The sequence below is a fragment of the Podospora pseudoanserina genome, chromosome 4 (assembly GCF_035222485.1).
Source record: "Podospora pseudoanserina strain CBS 124.78 chromosome 4, whole genome shotgun sequence".
Classification (NCBI taxonomy): domain Eukaryota; kingdom Fungi; phylum Ascomycota; class Sordariomycetes; order Sordariales; family Podosporaceae; genus Podospora; species Podospora pseudoanserina.
In genome coordinates this window covers 2908682-2922220 of record NC_085923.1, presented here as the reverse complement: position 1 = coordinate 2922220, position 13539 = coordinate 2908682, and the positions used below count along the sequence as shown (strand labels likewise).

General features: G+C 53.4%; 5 protein-coding genes across 5 annotated transcripts; 3 read left to right on the top strand and 2 right to left on the bottom strand.

Moving 5' to 3' along the window:
• Positions 1 to 90: 90 nt before the first annotated feature.
• Positions 91 to 3079, top strand: ALT1 (alanine transaminase; the record flags this gene model as incomplete). The annotated part of the gene is made up of 3 exons (XM_062946963.1): positions 91 to 211; positions 1028 to 1654; positions 1710 to 3079. The coding sequence occupies 3 exons, from the start codon at positions 91 to 93 to the stop codon at positions 2762 to 2764; spliced, it is 1803 nt and encodes a 600-aa protein (XP_062800755.1). The 3' UTR covers positions 2765 to 3079.
• Positions 3080 to 3125: 46 nt separating this feature from the next.
• Positions 3126 to 5189, bottom strand: RPN7 (proteasome regulatory particle subunit). The gene is made up of 3 exons (XM_062946964.1): positions 4411 to 5189; positions 3535 to 4349; positions 3126 to 3471 (listed from the first exon to the last, which is right to left on the bottom strand). Exons 1-3 carry the CDS (start codon positions 4870 to 4872, stop codon positions 3273 to 3275), a joined length of 1476 nt encoding a protein of 491 aa, XP_062800754.1. The 5' UTR covers positions 4873 to 5189; the 3' UTR covers positions 3126 to 3272.
• Positions 5190 to 5505: 316 nt separating this feature from the next.
• ABD1 (mRNA cap guanine-N7 methyltransferase) lies at positions 5506 to 7014 on the top strand (the record flags this gene model as incomplete). The annotated part of the gene is made up of 1 exon (XM_062946965.1): positions 5506 to 7014. The coding sequence occupies one exon, from the start codon at positions 5506 to 5508 to the stop codon at positions 7012 to 7014; it is 1509 nt and encodes a 502-aa protein (XP_062800753.1).
• Positions 7015 to 7160: 146 nt separating this feature from the next.
• On the bottom strand, positions 7161 to 9659 carry GEM1 (ERMES complex Ca(2+)-binding regulatory GTPase gem1). Its single transcript, XM_062946966.1, has 2 exons — positions 9408 to 9659; positions 7161 to 9351 (listed from the first exon to the last, which is right to left on the bottom strand). Exons 1-2 carry the CDS (start codon positions 9415 to 9417, stop codon positions 7481 to 7483), a joined length of 1881 nt encoding a protein of 626 aa, XP_062800752.1. The 5' UTR covers positions 9418 to 9659; the 3' UTR covers positions 7161 to 7480.
• A 154-nt stretch (positions 9660 to 9813) lies between these two features.
• Positions 9814 to 12805, top strand: QC764_406760 (uncharacterized protein; the record flags this gene model as incomplete). Its single annotated transcript, XM_062946967.1, is given in 5 exon segments — positions 9814 to 11554; positions 11609 to 12367; positions 12376 to 12474; positions 12501 to 12587; positions 12659 to 12805. Coding segments are annotated over 5 exon segments (1977 nt in total). The 5' UTR covers positions 9814 to 10669.
• Positions 12806 to 13539: the final 734 nt, after the last annotated feature.

Genomic DNA, 13539 nt, shown 5'->3' with positions numbered 1-13539 from the left:
AACCGCCCAGAACCGGGCGTCCGCTCCATCTCCGCTATCCCCGGGTCTTGTTCGATATTCGATTCGAAGCGCAAACGTCATATCGGAAACATGGCGCCCTATCTGATGCGAGTCGCCCGCCGTGGGACAACGATAAATAACTCAGCGCTGAGCCACAGCGCCAGGTTCATCCCGGGCGCACTCCCGAGGGGAACCCCATCCACCCGCGCAGGTAAGGCACAAAAGACCGAACAATACAATTCGTCTTTCCATTTCCCCTTCTTTTTTCATGATGGCCATGCCCCTTCACCTCCTTGGCGGGCCATGCAGAGGTCATTTAATCCTTTGCTTGGCGTTTGCAATTCCTCCAACAAGAAAAGCTGGGGTGATCTGAATCTGGGGGATAAACACGGGGACCCGATGTCCCAGCCGGTTTCGGCCGGGCAGGGACCATTCTTGCATCCAACACCCGGGGGGGGGGGGCAAACATATGGAACTCGGATGACGGGGACGGAGAAGTGTGCTGATTCCCACATCTTTTCATGTGTGCCTGGGTCTTTTAGGGGCTCAGCAGCCAACCACCTACCTCTCTCTGCTCACCCGCCTTTTCCCATTTGTCAATTTGATTGTTGATACACTTCACCCCCCCCAAGTTTCCTTTCTTCGGGATTGTCCGCTTTCCCTTAGTCCAGTGACTTTTAAGCTGTGGGTGTGAGAGAAGGAAAAAGGAAGCCGCCTATCCTTCGGACCTATACTCTTGCTAGCCTTGCCTGGGGTTTACGAAAGTACATATACGAGACTAGGTTGACATCTTCCTCTCTGCTTGAAGGCCGGACCTCGCGTTCTTCTTTCTCACATTGTCCTCGAAAAGCCACGGTCGTTTGTGTGTTTTTACACCAAGGGAAAAGCACACAGGCGCTCTCTCTCTCTCTCTCTCTCTCTCTCTCTCTCTCTTGTTGTCTTGTATCACACACTACATTCTTTCTCTTACAAGAACTGTTTGATCTGATCCAACCAATCACTCTCTTACATTTTGTGCCCATTGCAGACGTCTCGGGACTCGCTCCAGCCCCGCCATTGACTGCTACTACCCCGCTATCGTCGGCTGCTGCTCGTTGCGCAGGTCGCTGCTTTTCGTCCATTACTTCTACCGGCAAAAGAGTCGGAGTCATCCCGGTCGCTGCCACTGCCGCCGTCGTTATGGGTCAACTCTCGAACCAATCTCAATCGCAACAACAGCAACAAGTTCGCAACATGGCGTCTTCATCCACACCATCGTCGTCGGGTAGACGACTAAATATGAACAACATCAACCCCCACGTCAAGGCTGCCAAGTATGCCGTGCGTGGCGAGCTCGCCGTCAAGTCGGAGGAATATAGGGCGTACCTCCAGGGCGGGATGACGGACCTGCCGTTTTCAGAGGTTATTTCGGCCAACATTGGTAATCCTCAACAGCTGGATCAGAAGCCTATTACGTTTTTCAGACAGGTGCTCAGTTTGCTGGAGAACCCCGTATTGCTGGAGAAGGAGGATGTGCTTATTGAGCATTTGGGGTACAAGAAGGATGTGATTGAGCGGGCGAAGAAGCTGCTCAAGGTGGTGGGATCGGTGGGTGCGTACAGCGCCAGTAACGGTGTGCCTGCCATTAGGCAGAGTATTGCCGATTTTCTAGAGAGTAAGTTCTTTTTCAGTACCTGTCAGGCCAATTTCATGCTGACTGTTTGTTGTAGAGAGAGATGGCTTCCCCGCCTCTCAATCCGACATTTACCTCTCGGCCGGTGCGTCTTCCGGTGTCAACACCCTCCTACACGTCGTCTGCCAGGACTCCAACACGGGCATCCTCGTCCCTATCCCCCAGTACCCATTGTATACCGCCTCCCTCGCCGTCCTGGACGCCCACTGCGTCGAATACCACCTTGACGAGTCGAAGAACTGGGGAACCGACCTCGAGATCATCAAGTCTTCGTACGAAGCCGCCAAAGCCAAGGGCATCGACGTCCGTGCCATTGTCATTATCAACCCGGGCAACCCCACTGGCGCTTCCTTGTCAGAATCCGACATTCGCTCCGTGATTGAATTCGCCCGCCAGGAAAGACTAGTCATCCTCGCCGACGAGGTCTACCAAACTAACGTTTTCATCGGGGAGTTTGTCTCCTTCAAAAAGGTGCTGAGGACCCTCCAAAAGGAGCGTCCAAACGACGGGTTTGACCAGGTGGAGCTCGCGTCGCTGCACTCGGTGTCAAAGGGCATGGTGGGCGAGTGCGGGCACAGGGGGGGTTACTTTGAGCTGGTCAACTTTGACCCGGACGTGCAGCAGGAGATTTACAAGTTTGTGTCCATTATGCTCTGCGCCCCGGTCATTGGGCAGTGTCTGGTGGACCTGATGGTCAACCCGCCCCGGCCCGGGGAGGAGAGCTATGAGCTTTACAAGAAGGAGTATAACGCTATTTATGACGGGTTGAAGGAGAGGGCTACGGCGCTGCACAAGGCTTTTGAGCAGATGGAGGGGGTGGAATGCGGGAGTCCGCAGGGGAGCATGTATTTGTTTCCTACCATCAACCTCCCTGAAAAGGCGGCCGAGGCGGCGAAGAAGGAGGGGAGGACCCCGGATGAGTTTTACTGTTTGAGGCTGCTCGAGGCGACGGGGGTTTGTGTCGTTCCCGGGAGCGGGTTTGGGCAGAGGGAGGGGAGCCTGCATTTTAGGACGACGTTTTTGGCGCCGGGGACGGAGTGGGTGGGGAGTATTGTTAAGTTTCATAGGGAATTTATGGAGAAGTATCGTTAGGGAGAAGAGGGGATGGATGGGGCGGGGGCGTTTTATGCAGTTTTCAAAGTTTGAATAGCGAGCAAAAGCGTTATTTGTTTCTCTTTTTTTCTTTTTTTTTGTTCAGTTTAAGAAATGGGTTATTCCTGTCTTGGTTGGGTCATGTGCTTGTATAACATCCTCCTCCCTTCTCTTTTCTTTACTCTCTGGATATCTCTCCTCTCTTGTCTTGAAAGGGTTATGGATGGAAATGTACAAAGAGGCGGGAGTGTGGTTGTATAACATACCTAGACAGCAGGGTAGGATGCCTCAAAATAAAACAAAACTCAAACAAAACTTGATCACTGATTGTGGATTTTGACCACAGATACACTTGCAACCAGATCAAGAATCAATATTGACGCTGCCATTGTCTTAACACAACTCTTTACTAACCCAGCCCAACATTAATTAGACCAGGCCCCTTCTACCACATCTACTACATAAACCAGTATTCACTTTCCTCATCCTACCACACCCCCTCGAGTTTCTAAGCTCTCTCACTCCCCCTCAGCCTAACCGCCTGCCCATACTTCTGCAGCTTGGTGATCAACTGATCACCCTGGCGCACCACATCCTGATACTGTTTATTCTTATCATCTGGGCGGTTCGTCTCAATCACACCACGCCCACTGACACGGTCAATCGTGCAGGGAATGCGGCCAGCGGCAATGAACTTGGCGAGGTCACTACACAATTTCCATATTAGCACACATCTCCCAGACTAGTGCCTCCCGGAAAGAAAAACATACCGATCCAAAAAGTCCACCGTAATCCCAAAGTCATTCGCCATGCTGTCCAACCCCACAACCCTATAACTCTGCAGCAACTGCTGATACGCCCTCAGCCGCATCTCCCGCACAAACCAGTTCTTGTGCTCATGAAGGTAGCGATCTTGCGTAAGGAACTGCTCCTCCACCAGGGCCAGAGCCTGGAAGAAGAGCTTATACCGCCCGTTATACAAGGAACTAACCAGCTGGGCCAAGCTCCCGAAATCAACAGACATCTCCGCCTCGGCCTGCTCAGTGCTGGATCCCAAGGTGGTAAGATTGACGACGGTAGTCTTGGCCGCAGAGGGCGCACTGCTAGCATCTTGCATCTCCGCATCCACACCAGGACCGGCAGAGATAGCCCCCGACAGAGCAAGGAGCTTGTCCTCGCCATCGCCAAGAATAGCCTTGATCTCTGGGGCGTCGACAACCTTGGACTTGAAGTCCACACGCTTAAGAGAGACGGAGCCGGCCAAGACAGCGTAGACGACCAGGTTGGAGTAGGTGCAGAGTTCGTACGAGGTAAAAGTAGACAAGGAGTCGAGGAGGAGGGGAGCGGCGAGATTGTAGCTGCGAACCGTGAGATTGTGCAGACCTTCATACGCCTTAAGTCTGTTGCGTCTATCCCAATCACCACCCGTCTCGACCAGGGTCTTGGCCCGCGCGACTTGCTTCTTGACGAGCTGCTTGTCGCCGTAGAAGAGACCCATGCGGATTATCGCGAGGACGAGGTCGATCTTGGTGCCGAGGACGCCGATTTTCTCAAAGATGTCTTCGTGGGCGGCGATGGCTTTGTCCTGTTGAAGAAATACATGTTAGATATTGCTTGGCTAGTGCTGTGTTGAAGAGCAGACGCACCTTGTCACCAACCCGAGCCCAGAACTCGGCCCTCTTGCCCCGCGCAGCCTGAATCTCGGTATCGCCCGCCTTCTCAACCGCCTCATCCTCCTCCTTCTGAAACTCCTCCAACTCCTTCTCGTTATCGGCGTGCAGTTGTTGGTACAGGGCCTCATCCCAGGGTAGGTTTATGCTCGAGGTGGGGTTCTTGGTGTTGATCATGCCGGCGGCGACGCTGTTCTTTCTGCTGGGGGCCTTTCCGGGCACATTTGAACTACCCTCCCCTACGGAATTCAAGATGCCTTCTGTGGGGTGGGCAAGGTACTTGTAGAAGGGGGCCATCTTGTGCTCAGTGATGGCATCCTGAAGGGCCTTGGCGGCGGATTGCTGGAGGGGCTTTGAGGCGTATGGGTTCGTGAGGGTGAAGACATGCTGGGCGAGGGGCAGAAGAGGCCATTTCGCGTATTGAGGATCTGAGCCCATGGCTGCGGTGGGTTTATGTGAAGTTGGGGTTGAACTTGGAGTTGTAGTTGTAAGTTTAGTGGTGACAGATGAAGCTGGATGGAATCGAGGCTCAGGTCCCAGAGTGGTTGCGTCAGCTTCAATGGGAAGCACGACAGGACTGTATCGCTAGAAGTTCAAGTTCGAGACGATTCAAGTCGCTCGTAGTTCCGTCGTCGGCAACGGAAAATAAAAGGTCGTCGTTTGGATTTAGAGTTGGAGGTTGAACAGATGGAAAGTGGGAGCTTCGTTGCTTGCCTGTCTGGGAGTCCGTCTTGCTGGGTTGGGTGGCTCGAGCGCGAACTCTCTCTCTGCAAGGCTGCCAAAAGCTCGCGTCAGTCAGCTCCCAGCCTACAGGGGTGCTGTCTTGGCATCTGCGACCGGACCCGGCAAGGATCCCCTTTCCCTTCCCTGTCTCGGCTTGCTCCAAAGTAAATTCCTGGACCTTCAACCTTTTAACAACGACAGAAAAACAACAAACGAAGAGATTTTTTGTCTCACTTCAAGTCTTCTCACGCTCGCTGATTTTGTTCAATTCATCTCGAGGGATCGAAACATCTACTCAACCAAACCATCAGCCGAAGCGACATCGCTTCACCCATCACCTCGCCCATCATGGCTGACAACGACCAATCCGACCTCCCCCAACCCTTCAACGCTCGCAACCTCGTCACCGCCAAAAAGCGCCAACGTTCTACATCCCCAGGCAACGGCTCCGGCTGCGGCACCCCCTCCGGCGAAGCCCCCAAAAAACAACTCAAACGCCCCGGCCAACGCGCCCGCATTGACGATGCCGCCCGTGAACAAGCCCGCCAGCGCGCCCTAGAGCGCCAGCGTCAACTCCAAGCCCAAGAAGCCGCCGGCGCCGCAGCGAACACTCCCACCTCCTATGGCCCCTCCGGCAGCAGCAGTGGCTCTTTCCCATCCAACCACAACTCCCGCGGCAACATCAACGACGTCGTCCGCGCCCACTACAACGCCGTCCCAGAGCGTGGTCGCGACTGGAGGAAAACCGACAGCAGGATCAAAGGCCTGAGATCGTTCAACAACTGGGTCAAGAGCTGCATCATTCAGAAATTTGCGCCAGACGAAGATCACTCCCCTGGCGCCAGAGAAAGAGGCCAGACCTCCAATAACCGGCTTTTGGTTCTTGACATTGGCTGCGGAAAGGGGGGTGATTTGGGGAAATGGCAGCAGGCTCCCCAGACGGTTGAACTCTACGTCGGTCTCGACCCGGCAGATGTCTCCATCGAGCAAGCCCGCGACCGCTACAGAAGCATGAACCGACCTGGTGGTGGTCACCGGGGAGGGAGAGGTGGTCATAGGGGTCGCCCTCCACCCCGGATCTTCGAGGCGAGGTTCCACGCGAAGGATTGTTTTGCCGAGACGATAGGGGATATTGACATTATTCGCCAGGTTGGGTTCAACAATAACAACGTCAGCGACAACAAAGGGTTTGATGTGGTGAGCATGATGTTCTGCATGCATTACGCGTTTGAGACGGAGCAAAAGGCGAGGCAGATGCTGAAGAATGTGGCGGGGGCGTTGAAGAAAGGGGGGAGGTTGATTGGGTGCATCCCAAACTCGGATGTCATTTCGGCAAAGGTGGTGGAGTTTAACAAAAAGCAGGAGGAGAAGAAGAGGCGAAAGGCTGAAAAGGAGGCGAAAAGGGCCAGGGCGAAGGAAGATGGCGAAGCGGACGACGAGGACCCTAATAAGGAAGACGGGGAGCTGGATTCTGATGAGGGAGAGGCGGAGGAGACTGCTGCTTGGGGGAATGATATCTACCGAGTGAGATTCCCCGGTCCTACGCCAGCGGACGGGATCTTTAGACCGCCGTTTGGGTGGAAGTATAACTTTTTCTTGCATGAGGCAGTGGAGGAGGTGCCGGAGTATGTCGTTCCGTGGGAGGCCTTTCGCGCGTTGGCTGAGGATTACAACCTGGAGCTGCAGTATCACAAGCCGTTTGCGGATGTGTGGGAGATGGAGAAGGATGATAGGGAGTTGGGGCCGTTGAGCGAGAGGATGGGGGTTAGGGAGAGGCATGGGGGGAAATTGCTTGTTAGTCCGGAGGAGATGGAGGCGGCGAGCTTTTATGTGGCTTTTTGTTTTTATCGGGTTTAAGGGCGGTATACCGCTATGGATTGGGAGGAAAGTGTGGGATGCTCTATCAATGGAGCAGAGGGGGCCGAGGCTCTGTTATAGAGCAATGAGAAGCCAAACATGCGCTGCTGGTTTAAAAAACATCTCTTGCCAATCATCACAGTGACGCTTCTGGTTGTAGAACAGCAAAATACTCTGGAATTCCGCTGAAGATACAAGGTAGAGTAGAAAAAGGGATTTAAAATGCTATATAGCGTGCGTATACCTCAAGGTGTAGGTGTGCATAGGACGGGTATCAATGTAAAACGCTCTCTTTTTCCTCTTGCCATTGAGAAAAAAAGGGGGGGCCAAACGATGGGGGAATGGAAAAAGAACTGACTACAAAACATATGTTTAAACAACCCCCCTATCAAACTCCCATCCATGCACCTAACCCTACTCCCGCTCCCAAAAGAAACCCCAATCTGATATACACATTTCCCTTCCCTCACATCGAACTTGTCGACCTCCTCCAAATCATAAACGCCGCCAACGCCGCGCAAGTCGTCGCGCCCAACGCCATATACAAGCTCGTCCGATCCGGCGCCTCCTCCGTCTTCGGAAACGCAGTACTCGGGTTCGTCGCCGCCTCGGCCAGCGCAACAAACAGCTCACTGATACTATGCCACGTAACACTCACATGCAGCGGCGCAGACATATTCAGCGCCGCGGTATACGCATCAGGCTGCAGCTCGCTCCTTTGCGTCGTCTTGTCGCAGTCGGCCTTGAGTGCCGTGTATATAGCAGGCAGTTCGTCAAGCTGCGGGTACCGTTTGCGCAACTCGACAATGTGAGAAAAAGATTCCGGGTCGGAAGAGTCATAAGCGTAGCAGATGAGATCGCACGCGTCGAGTTTGGCTTGGTTTTCCAAGATGGCGGGCTCGAGCTCGCCGAGTTCTTCGAGGATGAGGTAGCATTGCTTTCCACCTCCCAGTTCGACGCTGTTGACTGCGCGGCGGGGTTTTATGGTGGGATGGTAAAGGGCGTCAAAGGGGCGGTTGAGGAAGGCGTTGAGCAGGGTTGATTTCCCAGAGGCAGAGGAGCCTAGGATGTAGCAGAGGACGACGTTGCGGTCTACACGGCCTGGTCTGCGCCTTCGTTTGCGGGGTTTGGTGATTTTGAGGGCTGCTGTGGTTGAGTCCCGGGCGTTTGGACCCTCAAAACCTAGGTAGGCAAGATATTCGAGTGTTGTTTTTGGTTCTAGGAACGTGGTCATGCTCCATTGTGCCAGCCATCCCTGAAGCGTGATGTGCCCGGCCTCGTTCCGGACAGTGGAGGATGGGAACGATGTTTCCACCCATGATGGTGGTAATCCAGGGGTGGGAGCGAACAAGGCTGCCAGCTCCTGGTCGTTGAGACCTCCGTCGTTGTCCTTGTCAAAGATCAAGAAGAGATCCATGAAAAAGCGGTAGCCAGCTGGACTAAGCTCAGTCGAGGCATATTCTGGCACGTCCAGCTTCGGTTGTAAAAAGCCATCCTCCAAACTTAAACTGTCAGTGTAATGGTGTTTTCGGAGAATAATCCAAATGGTCTCATGGCGACCCTTCTCAGCATAAAGCTTGTTCAGCTGCAAGAAGCATTGTAAATCTAGCCCCTTGCTTATGTCACAAGTTGGTACGGCTTTGCTGACAACAGCCTTGATGTTCTCCAGCTCTCCTGGGAGCAGCGGCTTATCGAACGACTTTGCCTGGAAATCGTGCATCTCCTTATCGTTGAGATAACCGTCTTGATCCCTGTCGCACAGATAGAAGACCCTCCTCAAGGCGTCAACGCAGGCTGGTTTGAGTTGGCTTTCTTTATGGTCGTACAGCGGGGCTATTGGATGTGTCACGGCCTTCTGACATAACCAAAAGACCTCAACTACGTTTCGTCCCTCCTTTGCGCTTGTACGTATGCAAGAATCGATCTCCCTAAACTCGGCCATGACTGGTAGCATTTCCTCCTCAAGCACCTGCGCTGTGTTCCCATCACCGGTAAGATCTGACTTGTTGGCGCATAAGACGACGGGGACGTTGACGCCGAGGGAGCGAAAGTAAGGCATCCAGAAGAGGGCAACACGTTCGTAGCTGTAGTGGTCCGAGTAGACCAGCATGATCACGGTGCATTTTCGGATCTCTCTCCGGAGTGTGGTTCGGTCTTGGGGTCGTGCTGAGGTATCGACGAGGGTGGTGGTGACATTCTCGTGGCCGGGCGTTGGAGGGATGGTAATCTGGGGCAGGACGGCTTGTATTTTGTTGGAGACGAAGGTATCCTTGACGAAGGTAGCGATAAGACTTGACTTGCCCGTCCCCTCGTCGCCGCAGATACAAATTCGAACTGCTGTAGACATATGGTCAGCTTCGTGGAAAATTGCATGTCCAGGAAAGGTGCGGTACCGGTCGCCATGTTTAAGGCTGTTACTGAAGCTTTGATGTAGCTCGTCTAGCGAAGGGCCATGATCTAGAGCCAGAGAGATGTGGATTCTCAGTAAAAGATCAGATGGCAGATAATAAAGCTACCGGGAAGCAACTGTAGTGGTAAAAGTGTCAGGCCATGCATGATATTGGACCATTGACGTCTGGTGGCTTTAAAGTTGAGCTGTCCCCCTTCCCGGCGGTCATTTGCGCTAGCTTTCCCACGAGCCCCGCCATTGACGTCCGCTGACAAGACCCAGCCAACCAATTGGCTAAAAAGTTAGCAGGGTTACATTCCTGAGCGGCTGCCCCACCTTCGAACGAATTGGTGAAGTCTTTCCAAGTTCTCACTTCAGCTTCCACTGGATCGCTTTGAACAGCTTGGACAGTTGAGGAGGTATTCAAGAGGACTCTTTGTGGATGAGTAGACTGGTTGTTGATCCATACATTTCACAGGGCCCCAATCGCCTTTCAACTATTGAGATATATATCCCAGCCAGTCATGTCGTTGTAATTTAGACAACCCCTTCACTAATTGCTACCTGTATTCGTCTGCTCTCAGCTCTATGTCTGCCAAGCTGAAGTAAGGGAGCACTGTATCCGGTTCCAAGAGATGCAGCACCGCCGCTCTGCTTCTCTGACATCGTGGAATCGCAGAAACTCGCTGATGTCCACCACCCGGATGATCGGGACGGCCCTCCAGTTCCCCACAGCAGCTTCGCTCCCGTCCCGAACATCCTGGTGGATGACACTTGTGCCTGTTTGCCGGGTCGTTAAACACAGACCCTGCTTGTTAGTAAGAGTTACAGTGCAGCGAGCTAAGTAGGCTAACTGGGAGCCTCTCATGCCTCGTCCCGGGAAGCCGACGCCGTGCGTTGCAAACCTCTTAAGACGGTGAAGTTCACATAGAACAGCAACTTGTCGACAGCTTCACTTTAGACTTGTCTCTACATACCAGCCTCCCAACACAATTCCTTGGTACAAGCAGGCAGCCCCCACAGTCCCCCCGAAGCACGTTTGTGTCCTAGCGACCTTGGCAAGAAGCTCCCCCGCATTGTTAAGCGCGTCACCACTAAAACGGGAAACTAGCCCGCCATGTTGTAAGATAAGCAAGAGCTCGGAGAGAGAGCCAATAACGAAGACATCGCGGTTCATGGCAATTGGCAAGCACCACAGGCCAGCGTCACGAATCACGTCGTTCTTATCACTTGCCCTGCCCAGCTGTCGTAGCTGCACAATGGCTGATGTTTTCCCTCAGTGTCCTCCCGCCCCCACCAAGATATCCCTCTCAGCCAGGAGGGGGATACAATGGCATCTCGGCAACTGGCGGCGTCTTACCAATGATTGAGACGAACAATATTCTCACCACCCCGACGGGGCCCGAATATCAGTTTCTCGTCGGCGAGGGTCTCTACGTCTTGAAAGAGGACCTGCATCTCGCGACACCGCCACCGCATCCATCCGAGGCTCCCATTCAGAACCCGAATCCCCTCTCGACGGCACCTCAGCCTGCCACAGCCGGGACCCAGCTCTCCCTCATCAACATCGACGTCGGCCCGCTACCGCCTTCCTTTTACCGGTCCAACTCCCGCTCCGACGGCGTCTCAGGCAGCATCCAAGAGCACCCCGACGAGCGAAGCCAGTCCTCCACCGAAGTCCGCGAGAGCACCAGCGACGGAGGCCGTCTCAACTCTAGCGATGGCGGAGGCGGTCACTTTGGCTCCCACGCTCCCGCCTTTGGCGAGGGCAACACCCTCCTCACCCCTACCCCAACTAAAGACTCCAACAAGCGCAGGAAACCAAAGAACAACATGACGAAAAGCAACTCGTCGTTCATCTCGAGGGTGATCAACCACGAGACCCTGAGCAAGAAGCTCCAGGAGAGAGCCAGGGATGGGATGTTTGCCTTTGCCAATGTGAATAGGGCTTTTCAGTGGCTGGACTTGTCGTCCCCGACCAAGGCGGAGTATCTGACCAAGATTTTGTTTACAAAGGCGCATTGCTTGTCTCATGATGTGAACAGGGTGACCAAGAGCGCGGCGCATGTTGATGTGGTGATGGGGTTTTCGACAGGGGAGATTATTTGGTGGGAGCCCATCTCTCAGCGGTATACGAGGTTGAACAAAAACGTACCTACTCCCCCCTTTTTCCTGTCCCCTTGTACTGATATGTTGCTGTGATAGGGGATAATCAACTCGACCCCCGTCTCCTGCATAGCCTGGATTCCCAATTCGGAGAACTTGTTTCTGGCAGCTCACATGGACGGCACCCTCATCGTTTACGACAAGGAAAAAGAAGACGCCATCTTCTCCCCCGAAGATGAGGGCACCCCTCTCTCCTCACCTTCAACGGCCGTCCGATCAAGCAGCGATGCTCCTCCCTTGCCCCGGCCCACCTCCTCAACCTCGTCATCAAACAACAAGACCACCACCAGCAGCGCTATTCACAAAATCCACATCCAAAAGTCTGTGCATTCCAAAAACCAAAAAGTGAACCCGGTGAGCGTCTGGAAACTTTCCAACCAGCGCATCAACGCCTTTGCCTTCAGTCCAGACAACCGCCACCTGGCGGTAGTATCAGAAGATGGCACCCTCCGGATAATTGATTATCTGTCGGAAACACTGCTGGACCTGTTTTACTCGTACTATGGTGGTCTGACGTGTGTGACGTGGAGCCCGGACGGGAGGTATGTGCTCACGGGGGGGCAGGACGATTTGGTGAGCATCTGGTCTCCTGGTGTGGACGGGACGACGCAAGGGCATTTGGTGGCAAGGTGTCAGGGGCATCACAGCTGGGTGACGGGGGTGAAGTTTGATTTGTGGAGGTGCGATCTTGACGAGACGACGACGGGGCCGGGGAGGAATTACAGGTTTGGGAGTGTGGGGGAGGATGGGAGGGTTTGCTTGTGGGATTTTAGCTTGGGGATGTTGATTCGGCCTAGGGTGGGGAGCACGACGCATGGGGTTGTTGGGGGAGGTCGCTGGGGAGGGTAGTAGTAGGGGGAGGAGCAATTCGGGGTTGTCGGGGGGAGACGGTTGGGAGGGGGGGGGTGAATGGAGATGGGGAGGGGGATAGGGGAAGGGCGAGGGGTTGAGGAAGGGGGAGGTGAGGCCTAGGGCGGTTGAGCCGAGGGCTAGTACGGCGGTTTTGCCGCCTGTTTTGGTGAGTTTGCTGTGGGAGAAGGGGTGAGATTTCACAGTGGTGTGAAGATTAACTGACTGTGTGGGGGACAGAGCAAAATTATTGATGACGATCCGCTTTGCTGGTTGGAGTTTACGAGGGATGCGATTATCACCAGCTGCAAGTCCGGGCACATCAGGACCTGGAGTAGGCCGGCCGAGTTGACGCCTTTGGGGGAGCAGGAGAACAAGGTTGAGTGAGCGTGTGGTTGGGTGAATGTGCATTTGAGACTGTGGGATAAGAGGTGACGAGTATCGTTTACGTGCAGGTGACAGTTATGGTATTTTTTGGGGGTATTTTTTTTAGCGTTTTGTGAGAGCTTGTATATCTTTGACGATAAACTTGTTTGAGAGTGAGTCACAATTTGAAGGCCATTAGGCTTTCGTATTTTTGTGTGTGGTTGTGTAATGTGGTTGAGTTTGGTTGTTATGTTATGAATATGATCATGGAAATTGGACCATAATATCGTTTGGAAGTGAGTCAGAATGTGAGGTTCGTGAGCTACCGTATTCTTGATGGTCGGTTGTCATATTATGAATATGATGGTTCTAGGGTGGTTTATTGACACACGATGTGGTAACACGATGGCACCCAGGAGGACGACTATGGACTGTGTGGGTCTGCATGTAAACCACCAATCAAGCCAAGAGACCGTCATGGAGTCATGGATATGGTAAACTTATTAAATGCTGTGTATGTGATTAATTGGTGATTATACATATCACCCACGTCATGTGATGGCTCAACTATCGTGGTTTACAGTCGGATTGGTTTATGACATCAAACAGTATCACAGTCTCGGAAGGTTTGAAGTTGAGGGTGGGGGACAATCATAAATTATACATATATGATCTCGGCCCTTTCCAAGCCTTGACACACATTGGCTCTGCCCTATCGGGCTCACTCCCGACACTATCTTTTGTGTGTGGATCGC